At 36.2% G+C, this 19,203-nt stretch overlaps 1 protein-coding gene across 8 annotated transcripts in view; it reads right to left on the bottom strand.

Moving 5' to 3' along the window:
- LOC106051598 (soluble guanylate cyclase 88E-like) overlaps positions 1-19,203 on the bottom strand; it is a 152,350-nt gene that overhangs the window by 34,313 nt on the left and 98,834 nt on the right. For 3 of the 8 annotated variants that reach the window (XM_056044483.1, XM_056044481.1, XM_056044488.1), the window contains one exon: positions 1,222-1,380. In XM_056044483.1, coding sequence (XP_055900458.1) covers positions 1,222-1,380 — 159 coding nt within the window. Of the gene's footprint in view, positions 1-1,221; positions 1,381-3,780; positions 4,024-13,737; positions 13,843-14,152; positions 14,316-16,692; positions 16,913-19,203 lie in introns of those variants that run through there. The other 5 variants (XM_056044484.1, XM_056044486.1, XM_056044482.1 and 2 more) reach the window with 5 other exon arrangements.

Raw genomic sequence — 19,203 nt, 5'->3', positions numbered from 1 at the left:
AATTAACACCTTCTCGAAATGTGGCCCTAACTTTTTATTTTACAGCGATTCCACACTTCACACCTTTACCGAAAACTATGGCCTGGAGAGATATTGGCTTTCTTCAGTCGTACAACACTAGGGTTCATCTCGAACACTTTTTCACATGACTGTGGAGCCCTATTTTGGAGAGATACTCCCGTCCACATATATTGCAGGTCAAGGTGGCCTTCGCTTTGGTGGTAGAGGAACTGGTTATTTTCCGTGTGGCACGCTTTTCTTCAAGAGCTGAGGCCCATGTTTTCTCGCTGTTTATAGCTTTCTTGGTCATCGTCTCTCTCCAACTAGTGCGGGCTAAGGCTATGTCTTCCCAATGGTCAGTATCAATGTTCACTGATTTTAAATCCCTTTATATCACATCAACGTAACGGAGGTGGGGGAGACCAGTTTTTCTTGAGCCAGACGAAAGATTCCCTTAGAGAATGATTTTCGGGATTCGATTGTCCTCCATCCGGTGAACATGTCCGAGCCAGCGCTGGCGGCGTTGCCTGAGGACTGTAAAGATGCTCGGGAGGCCCGTTCTCGCGAGGATCTTTGTCCTTGTGGAACCAGGCCTAGAGATATAGTACTGACAACTTCATTTATATGCACATGGTATAAATAAGATATAAGCACCACATAAAACTCAACTTGTAATGTTTTTTTAGCAAATAAAAATATTTTGTAATATAAAACAAGCACATGTTGTTTTTTTTTTTATAATTGAAAAGATGGTTCTTTTTTTTGATGGTTGTTTGTTTGATGGTTGTTTGTTTGATGGTTATTTGTTTGATGGTTGTTTGTTTGATGTTTGTTCATAATAGGCCTACGACGGTTTACGATTTTTGATGTACATCAATTGTTTGATCTCGCTGCAGGCGCTGTATTTAGAACAAGGCCTTACGCTTTTTGAAATAAGCGGCTATTTAAGGATCCTTTATAATTCCAAATAGTACATGCCTGTGTTAAATATTTCTAGGGGCCTTTATCTGAACCTTGAGTTGCCTAGAGAGGTAAATACAGGTTCATACCCTGCCCGCAGTCACCACCACTCGTCTTGTGGAAGTTTTGGGCAAGGATGCAGATTTTCTTCAACCCTGAAGGCACACCCGAAGCATGTTAAACAAATAAACAAAGTTCTACAGTTTTAGTCCTGAGAATGGATTAGAATTGTATAACAAAATGTCAATAAAACTGACGTACCTTGTGTGGAATAAATATAACATTGGGAATTCCCGCAGCTTCCAAGACGGTGGACCAAATGTCTGTGCCATAATCTTGCTTGATGAAGAACTGGATACTCTCAAACAGCATGCCATACATCCTACCACGAGCCCTCCTCCGACTCGACCCGCTGGGAGTCTGGGAAAGAGGATAGAAGACAAACACAAAATCAGTAAAAAAAAAAAAAAAAGATGTTTAATAATTCATCAGACCACGTGACAAGCAGGCGAAATCATTTATGTCTAAGGCTAATACATTCCGCTTTTTATTATTTTTAGCTTTGACAGTGGTCATGTTCGAATGAGCGTTGTTTTAATCATCTGTGAGTATGGGTGGGCTGGTGGGGGGGGGGAGGGGGAGAGAAAGGCTCACCCTGGCATGACTTTAAAAAAAGGGGGGGGGGAATGAAGGGTAGATTGAAGGCTGCTCAAGTTAATCGAGTTCTCAACATTCAAATTATGACGCATTCCACATCTGGCGCCATGCATTATCTGTCTCCATGGAAACGCTGGGGCAAAAGGTTCTCGTGGCGTTGCGGCGATGGACACAGCAACAGGTGGACCTCAAGTTGGGGGATGTTATTTTCGATAGCAGACACCCCCGACCTACATAAGACAGATTATGAGCGAGAAATTGTTTAGCCCAAAAGTTTGGATTATCAAAGAGAGATGTCATTAGATAAACTAATATAAAATAAGTATCAAGCTATATGATCTAATCTAATTTACTCAAAGAACCCAGCATCAAGATAGCACTACTGTTCAAAATACTCCGCTATATATCAAGGTAGAGTAACGAGAGATTAATAAAGAAGTTATTGTCACACCCTTCTCTATCCATTTAGAAAAATAGATCAATCTGATCCAGGAAACTACTGACTAGTATTACGCTAGCATCACATGTAAAATACTAGAAATCATATTTGTTTTAAGCAATATCACAAACCAGTGAACCAAACATATTAAGCTAACATAATAGTGAACTAATAGATGTCATTTTATTAGTAAAGTTCACCTTTCAGACCTTGTGATCTGTAGGGCAGATGATGTAAAGGTCATCTTCTTCTGTGGCAAAAGGTTAACAAAGGTGACATGTGGCCAGCACATCGAAAAACCGTCTTTACTTTTCCCCAACTAATATCAGGTACCCTTTAGAGCTGGATGGACTCAGATCTGCCCAAAGATCCCGAAATAAAAAATATTGGAACCCCCGGTTCGGAAGCCAAGCACTTTAGCGCTCAGCCACTGCTCCTCCTATGTCCTTTTATTAGACTTCTCTAAAGCATTTGATAAAGTACATCCCTACAGTTTGCTAAAATTATAAAAACATTAAAATGTCGTGGCCCTCCTGGTCCATTACTTCAACGAATTCAGGATTTCCAGACAGAAGGAAATGTCCTTGCCGTAGACAGGGTCAGAAAACGAAAATAAAACAGATCATGGAGGGCAACCACTTGGTCTTCATTAGATGTGACCAAATATTCAGGTCGCAACTGGGTTTGCATAGTCACTGCACTCATCATCAATTTTCATAATCAAATTCATTGCAATTAAGACCTTAGGTCTTTGGTCCAAACCTTTTTAATTAACATAAATAATATAATAATTCATATTTGCATAAATTCAGGAACAAAAGTTGGACTATTTGCAGATTGCAAAATATATAGAACAATAAAGAATAACTCAAGACGCTGAAATATTTGAAAATAGAGCATGTCTTTGTGCCCCAAAGAAATTTGAATAACTCAGAGAAACTAAAAAAGCAAAACTAAAAGAAATTAAAAAAAACTACATACTTTTCATTGTAAACTAGTCACACAGACTAAAAACTCAAAGTACCTAGATGTTATAGTAAATTAAAAGTTATCGAATAGTCCCCATATTGACGGGGAAATAAATCAAAACGAAGCATTAGAGTAAATTACAATACATTTGTACAATTCAAGCAAACAACAATAAAACAAACAATTCGAACAAAGGAAAATAGATCCGTGAGTGTTTACATTTGACTAGTGGAACACCATAAGAAAAATCACTCAACGTAGAGACACTTAAGAACAGGAGACTAAAATGTATAGTAGCAATCTATATGCATATAATTCTCTTCGTTGTACAACCATGCGGGACACTACGATGAAAAAGTCATGGAAAGATAATTCTTTTATTTCTGCAAGTCGGACTAGAGTTGCCCCACGTAACTTTCGCGGTGACAGAGAGCGAGGCTCAGAAAAAAAAGAAGGGGGGGGGCGGACCTAAGCTACGCCGCAGGTCGGCTTGTAATACCTAAAACACTAAACCCTAACTTTCACATTTCTATTTTCATATGCTAGACAAGGCTTCATCGTATTTCTGCTTCTGTCCTAAATGTCCTTAAAGTGTGAAATTGATTGCCTGGATCTGGATCTGGATGTATTATGACCGACTTTACAAAGTGTATATCTCTAATTAACATGTGTATCTATAATGTAATCCTATTTTAGTATTTCAGTATACTAGTATGAAACCTACAGCATATTGGATTTTAATACATGGAACTTACTGTGACTGCGTGTATTCGATTCGTGTATAATTCCCATTACCTATCGTTATAAACATCTTTCCATCATGTCCAATAGTCACTTATAATGGTTTCAGCCCTTTTTTTTTCTTTGGAAACACTTACGCTTATTTCCCTTTTTCTTTAAATTCCAATTCACCACAAATACCAAGTAGGAAACTTGACTAAACTAAACACCAGAACATGGCGACGTCTACACAAAATTGACATACACGTGACACATACAGAGAGACGATAAGAGTCTACTAACACACAACACACAGGAGGCTAACTGGAACCAGACTGACCAGGACTTACACGACGTCGAGAGAACATAATTCTGAGGGCTGTCCATTGTCATTCCAAAATTCTTCTTCATTTTTATTAATAGTAATAAAACCAACAGAAAAATACTCTCTAACCTGAAAAAAAAAACACCACATTTTTTTCTCTATGTTCTAGTCAAGTCGCTATTTTGCTCCACTGTGTATTGTGTAACGAAACGGGGTGGGGTGGATTTTTCTCTTTTTATACAATATCAAAAGTCTCTGACATTGTAAGTGGTTATGTTTCATTATAAGTTCATTAAAATTTAAATATTTGTTTCGTTCGCTTGAGCTTAAATCATATTCTCATTTTTTCACATTCATTCATATATATACCCAGTACCTCAGACATATATTACCTAGACTGGACATGGAAGTCTCTAAAACTACACAAAAATGTCATGAGAAAAATTCAAAAAAGCTGAAACAAGGCGTTGTTTTGTAAAGTAGTTAGAAGTAGTTTTTTTTTCAACACTAACATATGTAACATATAATTTAATGTTTAGATCTAGATCTAGTAGCTGAAGATAAAAAGAAAAGAGCACTCTCGTCTCACAATAATTATTTAGCAATTTTTAGATACAAAATTTAGAAAGATCTAGGTAATCAATCTAATTAAATGCACACAAGATGATTAAAATCAACAGACTTGAATTATTTCGATCGAAACATATCTGGCCTTACTATTGCGTGAATATATAGTTCTGTGATTAATAGCCCATTTTATTTAAAATCCGCAAAATGGTATTGCATTTTTCCTAAGCTTGAAAAAGAGTTACGTACATATGAATCTATATATATACATAGGTCTGTGATCTGATTATTATCGGAAAATAATTTGTTTCCTTTTTCCAGTCTAGGTATAATATATATAGGTCTGTGGTCTGAACTTATACAGGGATAAACATAGCTTTATAAAAAAAGACAAAACAAAGTGTAAGACTCTATTTTCATCTATGGTTTGAATTTTTATTTTTTAAATTTTATATTTATTATACTTTTGAACAGTCGAGACCAGACTATCAATGCATAGAATTATTCACTGGTAGAAACAGCCAAATATAACAATGTCTTGAACTCTATAATTATTTTTTTAAACTAATAAACAACAGCAGTAAAGACCATGCATCTGTTTAGAGCTCATCTGTTGTTGTTGATGTAGATTTCTGCTACTGCCAACTTTCTTGCCTCAATAGATGACTTCCTTGTTTACCTTCATTGAGTGTTGGCACACGTTGAGTCTCAGATTTTGTACTTTGAAACGAATATGTTTACTTCTGCTGTTTGCAAACCAATAGTTTATATATTGGAACATAAGTATCACCTTCACCCATCCCTTAGTCCAGTGTTTCTCAAACTGCGTTCCGCGAGGCCTCAAAAGGTGTTCCATGAACTACCGGAACAATTAGTAGGCCACCACGTGAATTAATCTTTCTAAAAATAAGCAAAGTGTTACACTAAATACTCAGAATTTGCAAAGTGTTCGGTTAAGGAAAAAACTTTGGGTAACAGTGCCCTAGTCTGTTGAACCCTTGGTGCTCTACACTTCTTCTCCTAGCCAGCTTTATTGCTGCTGAGCTGTCAGCTCTTTTGCAGACTGTGCCAAGGAAAAATAGTGTGCTGTTTTCTTCAGTTGTTCAGCACTGTTGTGGTGTCTTAAAGTATATGTACGAAACAAAAAGTTAAACTAGGTCTTCATTAAGACTCTAAGCAATGTCTATGTAGAGGTTACTCCCATATGACCACATTGCATGGAAGAAAAATATCGAACACAATATCTATGAATGCTAGATACATGAACACAATAAAACAACTCTTGGTAATAGGCTTGGCCGTGAAGTAGAGGTGGCCTCTCCCTGTACAGAGACTGTGCAGCACTGAATAAGTGTTTACTTTCAGAATTGTGCTGCAAGAGGCAAAGTCTCATCAGGAAAACCCAAAATATTCTAGCTCAAAACAAGGAATACACTTTAAAAAAATCTTGTCGGGATCGTTTCCTGGGAATATTTATTCCATTTGTGTATAACATTTTATTAAACTTAAAAAGGCATTTGACAAAGTTCATCACCATAGTTTGCTTTAAAAGAAATAACAAACACTCAAGAAAAACTGGTCGCCCCCACCTCCATTACATGGATGTAATAAAACGGTGTCTCAAATAGTGAACATTGATACTGACCCAGTGGCGTAGCTAGCCATGTGCGAGTGGTGCGGGCCGCACGGGGATTCACGTGGTTAGGGGCATCAAACTAAAGATAAATTTTCTCAATGGATTTCAACGCATTGTACATACATAAACAAAGACAAAGTACTGAATTGTAAATGTTTACTAGAAATTTATTTACTTACTTAATGAATTAATCTCCTATGTTTTTTTCTTTAATTAAACGTAAGTTGTTAAAAAGGTTGAATCAAGTTTACTAGATTTGTTTAAATTAGTGATTCCCAAAGTGGCCTATATGGACCCCCCCCCCCCCCACCCAAGTTATGTCACTATGAAACCATTAAATCTGGAGCATCATTTGAGACAACGCCAACATGATAAAATAGATTGAGATTTGAAATACTTTCGAACACTTGAAGTTCATAATAGACCCAGAGTAGAAAAAAAAATTGATTAAACATCACAAAAAGGTTTGTGAGCATTTTGCAATACTTTACTTTATCAAACTCCAGAAAATTGCACACTATAGGCATACAAATTGAGTTTAACGGTTTGTCGCAGTTTCTTCAGAAGCATTTGAACTTATGAAACAAGGACCTGTTTGAAATATTGAGTTTTAACATTTAAAATTTTGTCTAGATGATTCAGTTCTAAATATTGTCTTTATTTTAATATTTCTGACAGTTGTGGTAAGTGAGGTTCTGTGCGAGCATAGTTTTTTCAGACTCAAGCTGATCATTACTTAATGGAAATCAACGCTGAAAAAAAGTGCAACTCACTAATTTGGCACTATTTGGGAAAAAAATGGATTTCAATTTAGCCAGCAAGAAAGCAACTAAGATGTTTGTAGTATCTTGTTGTTAAATTGATTTTTTTCTCAAATTAGCAATACTTTAATAAAAAATACACATTAGGTTTCGCTGTTTTATTTTTTTTATAAGAGGGGGAGGCATTACGAGGAGCTGCCGCACTGGGCATCATATACCCTAGCTACGCCACTGTACTGACCATTGGGAAGACATAGACCTAGACCGCACTACATGGAGAGAGACAGTGACCAAGAAAGCTATGGACAGCAAAAAAAAAAACATGGGCCTAAGCTCTGGACGAAACGCGTGCCATGCGAAAAATGGCCGGCTCCTCTACCACCGAAGCGAAAGCCACCTTAACCTGCAATATTTGTGACGGGAGTGTCTCTAGGGCTCCACAGCCACATGAAAAAGTGTTCGAGATGAACCATAGTCGTTCTACGACTGAAGAAGGCCAAGAAAAATAGTAATGAATTCAAGATTCCCTGATAGGCAGAGAACAAACTGTATTAACAAATTATTTGTTTCACGTGTTCTACAAATTTGGACTAGAAGTAATTCGCCTCATTCTAAACATTTCAATATTAACCCTGTTCAATAGTTAGCAGCAATGGCGTACCAGATATTTGCTGTATACAAGGACCACTACAAAAGAAAAGAGTTAAAGTTTTAACTTTACATAAAGACCAAAAAAAAAAAAATCACATACAAAGTACAAAGAGACAGAAAAAATGAGAGACAGAGAGAAAAAGAGACAGAGAGAAAGAGAGAGACAGAGAGCAAAAGAGGTGCATTTTTAAAGAAGGAAAAAAAAAAAGAAGGAAAAAAAAAAAGAAGGAAAAAAAAGAAGAAAAAAAATAGAAAGTGAGAAAAAGAACAAGAAAGAGTGAGGGAAGAGACAAACGAAGAAGGATAGCATGAAAGAAAAAGAAAAAGAAAAAGAGAAAAATAAACAGAAAGAGAAAGAGACACAAAGAGATAATCAGAGAGCAATTATCATATAGTTATTTAACATTGAAGTGAAAATTAAATTCAAGCTAATTTAATGATGATTATTATCAACAGTTCGTGTAATAATATCTTATCTTATCTTATATATTACAGACGTTTCTTCAAAAAAGAAGATAACTACCTCCTACGCATTTTATGGGTCAATCTAGTCGTGCATGTTAATCAATGACTTAAACTCTGCTATGTCGTTAATTTTCCTGAATGAATTGGCGACTCATTTCATTCTCTAAAGGTACTAGGGAAGAAGGAGCACTTGTACGAATTTGTTTTAGCAAATGGAATAAGAAATATGACTCTATAATAATAATAATAATTATTAATATTATTATTATAGTGGCGACGTTCTCATATAATTAATAAACAAAGGGATTTAATAATAAAAAGCGTTCTTTAAACTATAATTTATTGATTTTTTTTAAAATTCTCTCTTACCATCGAGCGTTCACATGTCTGCTGCATTGAAACAGTTGACACAAACAATTATATTCTAAAGGAGTAGGTTGTCACTGAAGTCTGAGTGATCTCTAGAGAAGTCAATGGGAAACCATCGCAAGATAAAAAACAAACCCACCATACAAACCACTCAACTACTGATGAACTGATACGAAACTGTTTTGTTATATATTTACTTTATTTTTTTGTCATTGTGTTTTTACGAGTCGAATCTCTCCCTGGATTTGTTTTTCTCCCCTCCCCCCCCCCTCTTTCAATACACCCCCCCCCCCTCCCCAGCTTATCGTCCTGATCTTTCACTGCGACATGCGAAGCAGAAATCGGAATGTCCCAGTTCCGGTCAATGAAGATCATCAAGTCAAGCATTGAGCTAAACGGTTCCATTTGTCCGTGTGGTGGATGAGGGGGGGGGGGGGGCTGAAGATGAGGGGGGTTGTTTGGATAAAAAGGTACCATGGATGACTGATTGGTACCTGAATCCAGAACTATTGACCTGGGTCGTCGTGACAAAAAGACGATTCAAAGCACCCCCCCCCCTTTTTTTTTCCCAACACCCCTCCAGGTGTAAACGATATTAAATAGTCTTTAATGAGCACCATTCACACATGGGAGGACCTCAATAGAGTAGGGTACAGAGGGGGAGGGCGACTAGAACTATTTAAATACTAATCTCTAGCGCTCAAATATAGTGGTGCGTGATTATCTCTTGGTTAAAAAGGCTTGCAGAAGAGGGGAAACAAAATTGGAAAGAAAAAGGGTGAGGGAGCTTTTGAATCCTCGGTTCATCAAAACGTTAACTGTACCTAAACATGGCCCGTCCATTCTGGTTTCTTTTGTTCTCGGCCGCCCTGATTTGTGTACAAGTATCTACCATGTAACCAGTTATCGATCGCGTGTTTATTGATTATTAGGCCTCCCCCCCCCCATCTCTTGTTAAATGTATTTATTTCCCTTTCTTATTCTTGGACTTAAAAGTGTGTACATCTAGATTTATTCCCTAAGTAAGATATCTACGGTTAGGTGTAGAGGAGATATTGATAAACAAATAGGATACAAATACTTAAGGGCTAGGAAAATGAGGTACATTTAGGCCTACCATAGAAGCAAGACGTTTCAATGTAAAATACTTCATAGCATATATTTGGACCTACGATTTCAAGTATCACGCTGAAATCAAATATGAAAAACCCGTTTCAGATCTTATAAATAAAAGTTATCTGTTTCTAAAGCCGACCTTCAAAGTGCCAGGAATCGCTGGGATTCGAACCCAGGAACCCTGCTTTTGCAGGCCAAGTGTTCAACCACTCAGCCACCAAGTCATAAGAAGATCATTTTATATCAATAAAGATTGTTGTTTATTGTTCACTTCATTTAACAGCAAACAGAAATCGTCAAACTGAAATTGTTGAATATAAAAAGCGAATATATTAGTGAGGAAATAGTAAGCATAATTAAATTACTTTTTTTATTTCCGAAAGAAATATTTTCAGAACCAAATCTACGAGGTCAATATTTTTTTGCTGTCAAAGTCATTTTCTAATAGAATGCGAATTCCACAAATAGCTAAGCTATCACATTTTATGTGATTTTTTTGTGTGGATTTACTAAGTATAGCACAACAAAATCAATCTGCGTGGCCAGATATTCTACTTGTCATCTCGTCAACACAACATTGAAGTTTAATGTGGAACTGAAGCCTTAGAAATAGAAACCTTCATATTAGATTAAAGAAAACAAAAACTGATCTCATCATTATAGGATGTAGGAGCTCAGACTTTATTAGTTTAGCCTGAATTGGGCTTTCTTCAGTTATTTCATCTCCACTTGTGTAACAGCTTTTTGTTTCATAAATGTATAGTGTCACAAGAAAAAGAAAATCGTAAAGTTAAATAAAATCTGGCCACATCCGTGTAATGGCAGACATTTTGTTGTTAGACAGCGAACTGATCCATCGTGTTGGTAAAAGACTGGCACACTAACAGTCTACGATCAGGGGCGTAGCTAGGAATTTTCCATCGTTTGGAAGCCAGGGGACTTGACTTCTTTGGGGCCCCCTGCAATTTGCGTAATATTTAATTTTGTAATGTAAAAAAACGCTCATTTGGGGCCCTCCTTAAGTGGGGACCCGGGGGGATTTTCAAACTCTCCCCCTCCTCCCCCCACCCTAGCTACGTCACTGCCTACGATAAGCAGCGGATTGAACTGCCCAAACAAATGAGTTATGTGAACAGCTGAGAACGAATTAGGGACACGTCGATTAGCTCTGATTGTACGTCTTCTTGAAGAATTGTCAGGGCAGGGGTTTGGAAATAAACTGCATTTAATTTAAACCGAGTCGACTGGTGGAGTATGAACGTGAAATTGTCAAAGTAGAAATGAAAGTTTTGTTATTATTTAGGAATAAGAAGTGTTGGCAATAGAAACCTCTTTTTCAGCAAGGCGTTAGCGCGCATTAGCACAAGGAAGTAGAGCTGTGTATAGATTAAAACAAAACTTCAAAGCTTGCGAATGTCATCCACTTTCTCTTCCCCCACAAACAAAAAATTCCAGCTGGTGGGTGCAAAGTTGACCTCTGGATTACTTTGCGTTTAATTGGCTTTGTTTACAAGGTGATCACAGTAGCAGGGCACATGAGTAATTGTACACACGGTGAAACGCTGAGAGGGCAATTATACAAAGATTTTTTTGTAACCAAAAGTTTTCCGATTTCAATCTTTTCACGCGCAATGTTTTGTTTTGTTTTTCTTTGTTTTTCTTTCTTTTTTCTATTTTTTTTTTACTATATGATAAACATGACCTTATTCTTCAGGCGAAAAAATATAAGAAACAAGTGGTAGAATAAGTGATAAATAGGTCAGTGAATCAGGGCTTTGCGTATATATATATATATAAATATATTAGATTTGATACCATAGTTTGAAGTATATCTCTCATCAATACTGACGTATCTCGTTTCTCGAATCAACAAAAAGTGAGCTAATAATGTATTTGCATCTATGAATGAGAATGTTCAATTAATTGGGTGTGTGCTCCAACGTAGAGGCAGATTTAACATTTGCCCCACTCACCACCCGCCTCTGAGTAACGTGATACCAGTTCTCATGTTTTCTTTTATCTCTGATATATTGGTTTTATACTTTAAAATTAATTGTATTTTTTTAAACGCTTGTGAAGCTCTTCAAGCTAAATGTAGATCAATCCTTGGGCTAAAATGAATTTCATATGTTTTTAGTTTCTTTTTTTCATGCTTCCGCTTTTTAAATCTAAATTCACACGTCATTTTAATCATGCATTTTTGCTATGAACTAGGCCTATGGCTATTTACGTCAGCAGTTTGACAAGAAGATATGATAATTTTTTCAAGAATAAAAAAGGTGTCTTTCTTTCTCCAAGGAAAATCACACTTTAGAAGCCCTACCAGTTTCTTAAAATATATCCGAGTAGTATTTTTAAAAATTTAATAATTTAATTTGTGTTAAATATCAATGTAACTATGTTTGTAAAACTAAATATGTACAGACATATTTTGTGTATTTACCGTTGTAACCTATAATGATGGCTCAAAATATATAAGTCTATATTTGAAATACATTCTTGGTAGGCTATACTTTGTTATAAAGCTTATATCAACTCTGTCTGTACTGGTAATAAATTTTGAACAATTATTTCTTGTACCAGACAAAGCAGGAATCAATTGAAAAAAAAATATTATCTTATCTTATATGCATATTGTTAATTAATTATTTTGTTTGGTATCTCAAACAAAGGAAAGAAATTGTGCTTGACTAAAGTGGTGGTATGAGGTAAATGAGTCCCCTTTATAGGTCGCTGCTTTAAAGTAAGTTTGAAACAAACAATAGATAACTATTTACTCTTCTATTTTCATACTATTCTCATTAGCAGAGTGGTTAGTCTATTGGCTTGAGAAGGCTTTAGCCATGAGTTCGGATTCAGATATTTCCCTTTTTATTTGATTTTTTACAAATGCTTTTTAAAAGCGATGACGGTTAAATTCACCCAGAATTCCCTTTTTTTTTCTTCCACCCCACCCCTCTCATTTTTCCTAGTCCAGATAAGGGATAGGATCAAAGCCTATTGAGAAAGCTAAAAGTGTGAAATAGCGCTAAACAAAAAAGAATCGATAAAAAATATTTTCAGTCGCACAGATTTATTATTGTTGTTGGTTAAGACCTATTAAAAATTTAATAACAAAACAGATCCAAACTAATTGATACAATTACACTTCGTACAAGCTTATTATTTTTAAACATATTTTAAATGTTTTTCTTGTTAGAGTCTTTATTTATTTTCGATCTGTTTAGACTTTAGAGTTTAGAGGTTATAGACTTCTGATGACACTGACAGACACTCTAGAGGTTGATGTGGTGTTGATAGAGAGAACAAAGTGACACTTTAAAACCCCAGTATTTGAGAAGTCAAGGCTCAACGTCATGGAAACCTAGCTGATCATATCGATAGATGAATTATTGGGAAGGGAAGGTGAAGCTAGACAGGATGAAAGACATAATGAAAGACAGAAAACAGAAAGGAAAAAGAAATAAAGAAAATAGAAAAAGAGAGAGAAAACCAAAAGAGGGGAAAAAAAAAGATAACTAAGAGAGTTAAAAATGGAGTAACAAAAAAAAAAGTAACGGAGTGAGAGAGACATAAAGACAGAGAGAGAGAGAGAGACTGTGTAAGAGCGAGAGAGAACAACAGTGAGAGAATGAGTGAGAGTCAATGAGAGTCAATGAGAGGTCAGAATAAATAGGATAGAAATAAAGAAGAAAGAGAGAAGAATAGAGTGACTTTTTTATGTGTGATAGTTTGTGAGAGAGAAAGAAGGTGAGAGAGAGACATAGAGAGAAAAAAGGTGAGAGAGAGAGAGTCATAGAGAGAAGGAAGGTGAGAGAGAGACATAGAGAGAAAGAGTGTTAGAGAAAGGGAGAGAGAGAGAGAGACATAGAGAGAAAGAATGTTAGAGAAAGGGAGAGAGAGAGAGACATAGAGAGAAAGAGTGTTAGAGAAAGAGAGACAGAGAGAGAGACAGAGAAAGAGATATGTAGACTAGACGAATACCGAGCTGTATATCGAGTCTACTAGTCAAGTTACATGTTCCTAAATAAACTCGTGTCAAAATGTTAGAACTTCGTTAACAGCGACACCATCCAACAAATAACATCCAAACATAACAAACCGTGTCATCCGAATCATCTTCTGCTGATAGAATCGCTTCTCGAAGATAATAAACCAATTTCATAGTCCATCGCTCTTCCATGGTCTGTCACCAAGTCGTCTGCCGGCAAGCACCTGAGTGTGAATTCTTTCTACCCGATATTTTAAACACAATACATTTTTATAAAAGGCGGGGAAAGAGGGGACGCGTGGTGAGGAGGTGGGTAACCACTCCCCCCCTTACGTGCTAATATAATGGGCAATAAAAGGACTAATCAATGTAGTGAATAGACAAAGAAACACTAGCCTTAGATAAAAGACAGAAACCATTCTTACGTAAATTTGTTACGTTTATAGAGATTCAATCGCTACCGGTTAACACTAGAAACTGATATAACGACTGACATTGTAATCAATATATGTCCTTAAATACTTACCGCCAAACGGTGACAGCGATTACTTCATTCAGTCAAGTGTTATCCAATACTTCTGCTAATTTGTAATGGAAGAATTACGTCCCCCTGGCGCGTGCGTTGGTAATTTTAAGACGGCCATGAAAATAAGAATTCCAGCTATGTCGAAAAATGACATCAAGGCTAGAATGAAACAGCCTTCGACAGCTCGAGACAGGAGATTTGAACTAGAACGAGAGAATAGCTTGGCACGAGGCCAGTGTTTAGTCTAGGGCTCCGGAGACTCTTGCGTCATGTGTTTTTGACATCTGGATTGCAATTAGGATTAGGATCTCACACATTCTGAGCACATAGAAACAAAATGGATTCTGACAGAAGTCAGGAATGTGAACGTGCACTAAATTGAAGTAGTAATCAAGGTCGCTCAATGCCTTTTAGGGACCCTAGATACGGAGCGTGGATAGGGGCCCTAGGAAGCAGGGTTCAAAAAAATAAAATGACAACATTATGTTCCACGATGCCCTCCTTTGCGTATGTGGTTTGGCCTATTGACTTCAATCTGCCAGTCTTGGCCTCTCTACATAACTACATGCTAATTATGGTTAGCGGCTATGTGAATAATTTTATAATTCCCCCCCCCCCCCATACACACACCAGAGACAAATCGCCCTTCTCAAATTTATAAACCTTCTATTTGAAAACAATTTGGCAAATAACAAAACAACAAAAACAAATAAATAAAAATGGCACCCAAATTGACATTTAAGGCCCCTGAAAAACGATTAATTACTTTTTATTTAACATTTCAAAATTGAATTTCAATTTTGCAGAGAAAAAAAAACTATCACGAGGATTAGTCTAAAATGTCACAAGAGAAGTGTAAACAGGTTTATTTACACATTGTCTTCAGGTAGCTTCGAGTCTCTACATAGATGAGCAAATATGTACTAGTCTAGATCTAGAAGTTTAGGGTTTGAAAGCCATCTATAGAGGAAACGAGCTCACAACTTCAATAGAGCCGACACAGACAGCCGTTAGGCATGTATTAGACATGTGTTAGTGAATGGATGCTGCGAGGTGGGGGAGGAGCTATCTAGGGCTTGTGACCTTTGACCACTGGGGTGGTAATTTGCATACGGGCGAAATGACTCTGGATCAGAAGAATGTTTTATTGGACATTCCGATGGTCTAGAGGTTAAGTTCGCTTTGTGCGTTATCGCTAGGCGGTGGTGTCGAATCCAGAGTCACATATAATATATATGTTGTTGTTCTTGAAAAAAGTGGATTATTTCACTGTGATTTATAAGTGGATTACTTTTTAACTAACTATTGTTTATCTTGTGGGCGTGGCTAGCTCTACACAATTGTGATTCGCTAATCACCATTCTAATCACCATGCGATGTTTTCGCTCGAAAGACCTCGTTCTGACTAAATAAATTACCAATGAATCTAACAGAGACGAATATCAAACAAAATGCTCATATGAAAAAGCTTGCAATGAAAACCAAGTTGGTGGTAAAGAGATATAGTTCAGTTAGCATTGCGATTACGGAAATTTAGTTTGACCAATCGGGAAGTAGGTCACTAAAGGAACTTAAGAAGTAGGTCAACGGAAACGTAAGAAGTGGGTCACTTCGTTGGGGAAACCAAAGTGGGCAAATATAAGGTAACAGAGAAATGTAGGTCACGAGAAAATTAAAGAGCGTGGTAACATAATTACATCGGTCCAGTTGAAAGAGAGAGAAATTGATTGGATAAGTTGAAGGGAAAGAGAGAGGGGGGAGGAAAAGAAGTAGAGAAAGACAGAGAAGGAAGAAGAAGAAGATAAACACGATGCCAAGATAAATAATTCTTTAAAAAAATAAAGTAACTTTGAAGTCTCAAATTATATGAGCGACATTTTCTTGTTTAGAACATTTGAAATCAAAACTTCTTCCTTATAAGTCCCAGCTTATAATACCGAAATGCATATAATACACCAATTTCTTTTATTACTGTAAAGCATATTTAACATTATAGTATTGTACTGCATATCATCAAGACCAGAAGGTCTGAAAAGGGAACTCAACTTACTACTGCTTATAATTTACACATGCATATATTACTCTCAATTTGCTATTTCTTGTTTGGTGTTGGTGACCGTATAGTCACTCTGTATGTGTGTCTCTTAGCTTCAATAGTTTAGACTTTTACAACGGATATAAATTTAATTTCAATGTCCTTCATCTATCTCTCCAAATCACCCGTGTCTGTCCAAAACACGTATCTAAGGAATATGCCTATTCAGAGTTTATGAGGTTTGTAAACTTTGGCATAAGTCAATTGAATCAGTAGCTTAATTTTGGTTTACTTTAAAAAGCTTTTTAATTTTACTTTCGCACATGATATTAAACAATAATGATTGGTACAGTCACTCACTTCAACAACAACAAAAAGAAGCGATATAATTGATAGGGACCATTCAGTGTCGGAAATTCAACGGCTGTGATGTCTTTTAAATTGTAATGTGCTAAATTCAAAACGTAAAGCTCACCTAGAAATTGTAACCTGTACATGTACTTACGTATCTCAGGTAGTCGAAGATATCCACGTAGGTAGGCATGGTCGATTGGGGTTCAAGACTAAGTCCAAAGTTGTTAAATTTTCATTGACGACTTCAGTAGAAATAAAAACCGCTGGCTTTATTCAAGACAGTTTTTAGAATACACGATTCGTTATGAATCCGCCAATAATTATAAACTCATTATTTCCTAGTATCACTATAGCAGTGTCCGACATGGCAATAGACTTTCCATATTTGTTCCAACGTAATCGGTCATCACACTGTACATGTGTTTTTAAATGTTATAGTGATGTAGTATGAGGAAAGGTATTTTTAGTTCCAAGCGATTCAGAGAGGGACGCAAACTCCAGATCAAAGTGTAGAGATTAGATTTGAGTCCGATTTTGGGTTTACACTACACTCAACAAACATGTTTAATTTGAGCTTACAAAAACTTAACGTGAAATCTTACAATCATAAAAAAGCAAATTAGAGTTGCTTTTATGAAAGATGTGTATGTTTACTTTAAGAAAAGTATGAATTAAAGTTTTCTCCCTTGACAGGGTTGTCTAGACAACCAAAAGAAGTAACTTCCTAACGTAACACATTCCTGAACCAACATTTTCATGACAGTGAATCAGAACTTTAGAATATAAAACTATCATCGTATAGTTTTTAAAACTCGTGAACTGATAAACAATGTCGTCACTTTGGGACACTAAAACAACAGCACTATTGCACTTTTGTAGCATTGGTGCTGGGCACTTCCAAAGAAAGTGAGAAAAGAAAGTTAAAGTACTTCAATTACAACAACTTCCAATTATCGATACAACATAGTAGAAACTTATCATATTACCAAACTGCAATGATGCTGTGGTGATGTCAGGGTCGGAAAGTCATGAAAATGTTACATCCAGATTTACATACAAATCAAAATCACCGTGAGAATAATTGCAGAACTTGATTATTTTAAACCTTTGAAACTATTCGATGAAAGAATGTATCCCGAAGAAATACTCTGGTAGATTTCTAGTACTTTTCAGGCGAGGCTTTTATTTTGAATGTGATATAGGGTAACAGAAAAAAAAAGTTCTTTAATACTTAATGTCCTTTGTGTTGCACTAACTGTATATATAATAATACAAGAAGAGCATTGTCTGATTAATTTCGTCAATCGAGCCCTTTAAAGTGCAAGACAAATTTCCTTATGGATAAATGAGATTATTTTATTATTATTAATAATAAGGCGAATGTCTCCCAGTAAGGGGATTAAAAAAAGACTGCAGTATTTCTCGTGACTACGCAGCCCTGCATATTTTATCAAATCCTAGTTTGACACAGCCGAGGTTCACCGAGGGCTTTAGCTAATAAATCATCACTCTAAAAAAAAGTAGATCTAGTTTTTTAATCGTGATCGGTACAAGAGAGAATCAAACAAATATCAAACTCGCTGGTGTCATTGTATTCAAAACTGTTTGATATAATCGGATCTTGTAACATTCAACGAAATTAGCTAGACATTGCATTTCTTTTCAACATTGATGAGGGTATAACTTGAAAAGTTTAATCAAGATCACAAGAGAAACATCGTCACCGCATAAAATGTTCATTTTCCAAACGAAATATATATATCTAAGGCTAAAACTTTAAAAGAGTGTATTACTTTTTGAATAAAAAAAATTAAAAAGATGTAGAAAGGGAAGAAATAAGAAAACAAAGAAGAGAATGGAGAGTGTAACTAGATGATGACAGAACTAGAATGACGTTAAAAAAAAATGGTGCAGTAGAATGTCGAATGACTAACAAGGCAAAAAGTAATGGTATCTAGTACCACACATATAAACACAGACACACATCCTCCAGCTCATAGTTGAAACAAATATTAGGCCTTTATTATTCCCTTGTCAAATATAAATAGTCCCTCGCGGATGAATCACATTCAAGCATAGCCACACACAAAAAAATGTTTCTTTTCAGAATCTCAGTAGCCTACTCACGCACATAGAGCCGACTCCGCACCGGAATAAATCATTTTGTATAGGCCTGAACTAATACATATTTATATTGCTATGTGTTATATTTATTTCTACATATTTATAAACACAACCTCGGAATCAAACACGTAATTTATTGATGAACTGAACTCCCGAGAAGGGCGCGTGGGGAGGAGACCGCTTATTTCTCAATGTTACTGTTAGGGGGGTGTTAGGTTCAACAATGGCGCCCTTAGTTGGGGACGCGCGAGCTGATTGCTGCTGACATGAATATAGTGGACCAGAATATGGACAGCTAAGTATAATTTACTCGGAAAGAGAAAGGAGGGCGGGGTTAGATAAAAAGTCGATTTTTTTTTCAAAGATTAAGTAGTGTTAAGAAGTCGAAGTGACAGTTTGTGGGCTCAAATGATAGTGACTACAATGAGTGCTGAACTGAAGGGCTTGAGTTCAATCCTAAACTAGAAACTAAATTGTCTAAACATTGTTTCGTTTAAGAGATCAGATTTGAAGGATAGTATATGTGTGTGGGGGCTCT

This window comes from Biomphalaria glabrata, chromosome 10 (genome assembly GCF_947242115.1).
Source record: "Biomphalaria glabrata chromosome 10, xgBioGlab47.1, whole genome shotgun sequence".
NCBI classification, from domain to species: domain Eukaryota; kingdom Metazoa; phylum Mollusca; class Gastropoda; family Planorbidae; genus Biomphalaria; species Biomphalaria glabrata.
Note: the sequence above shows the minus strand (reverse complement) of the source record. Positions and strands in the feature narration are given on the sequence as shown.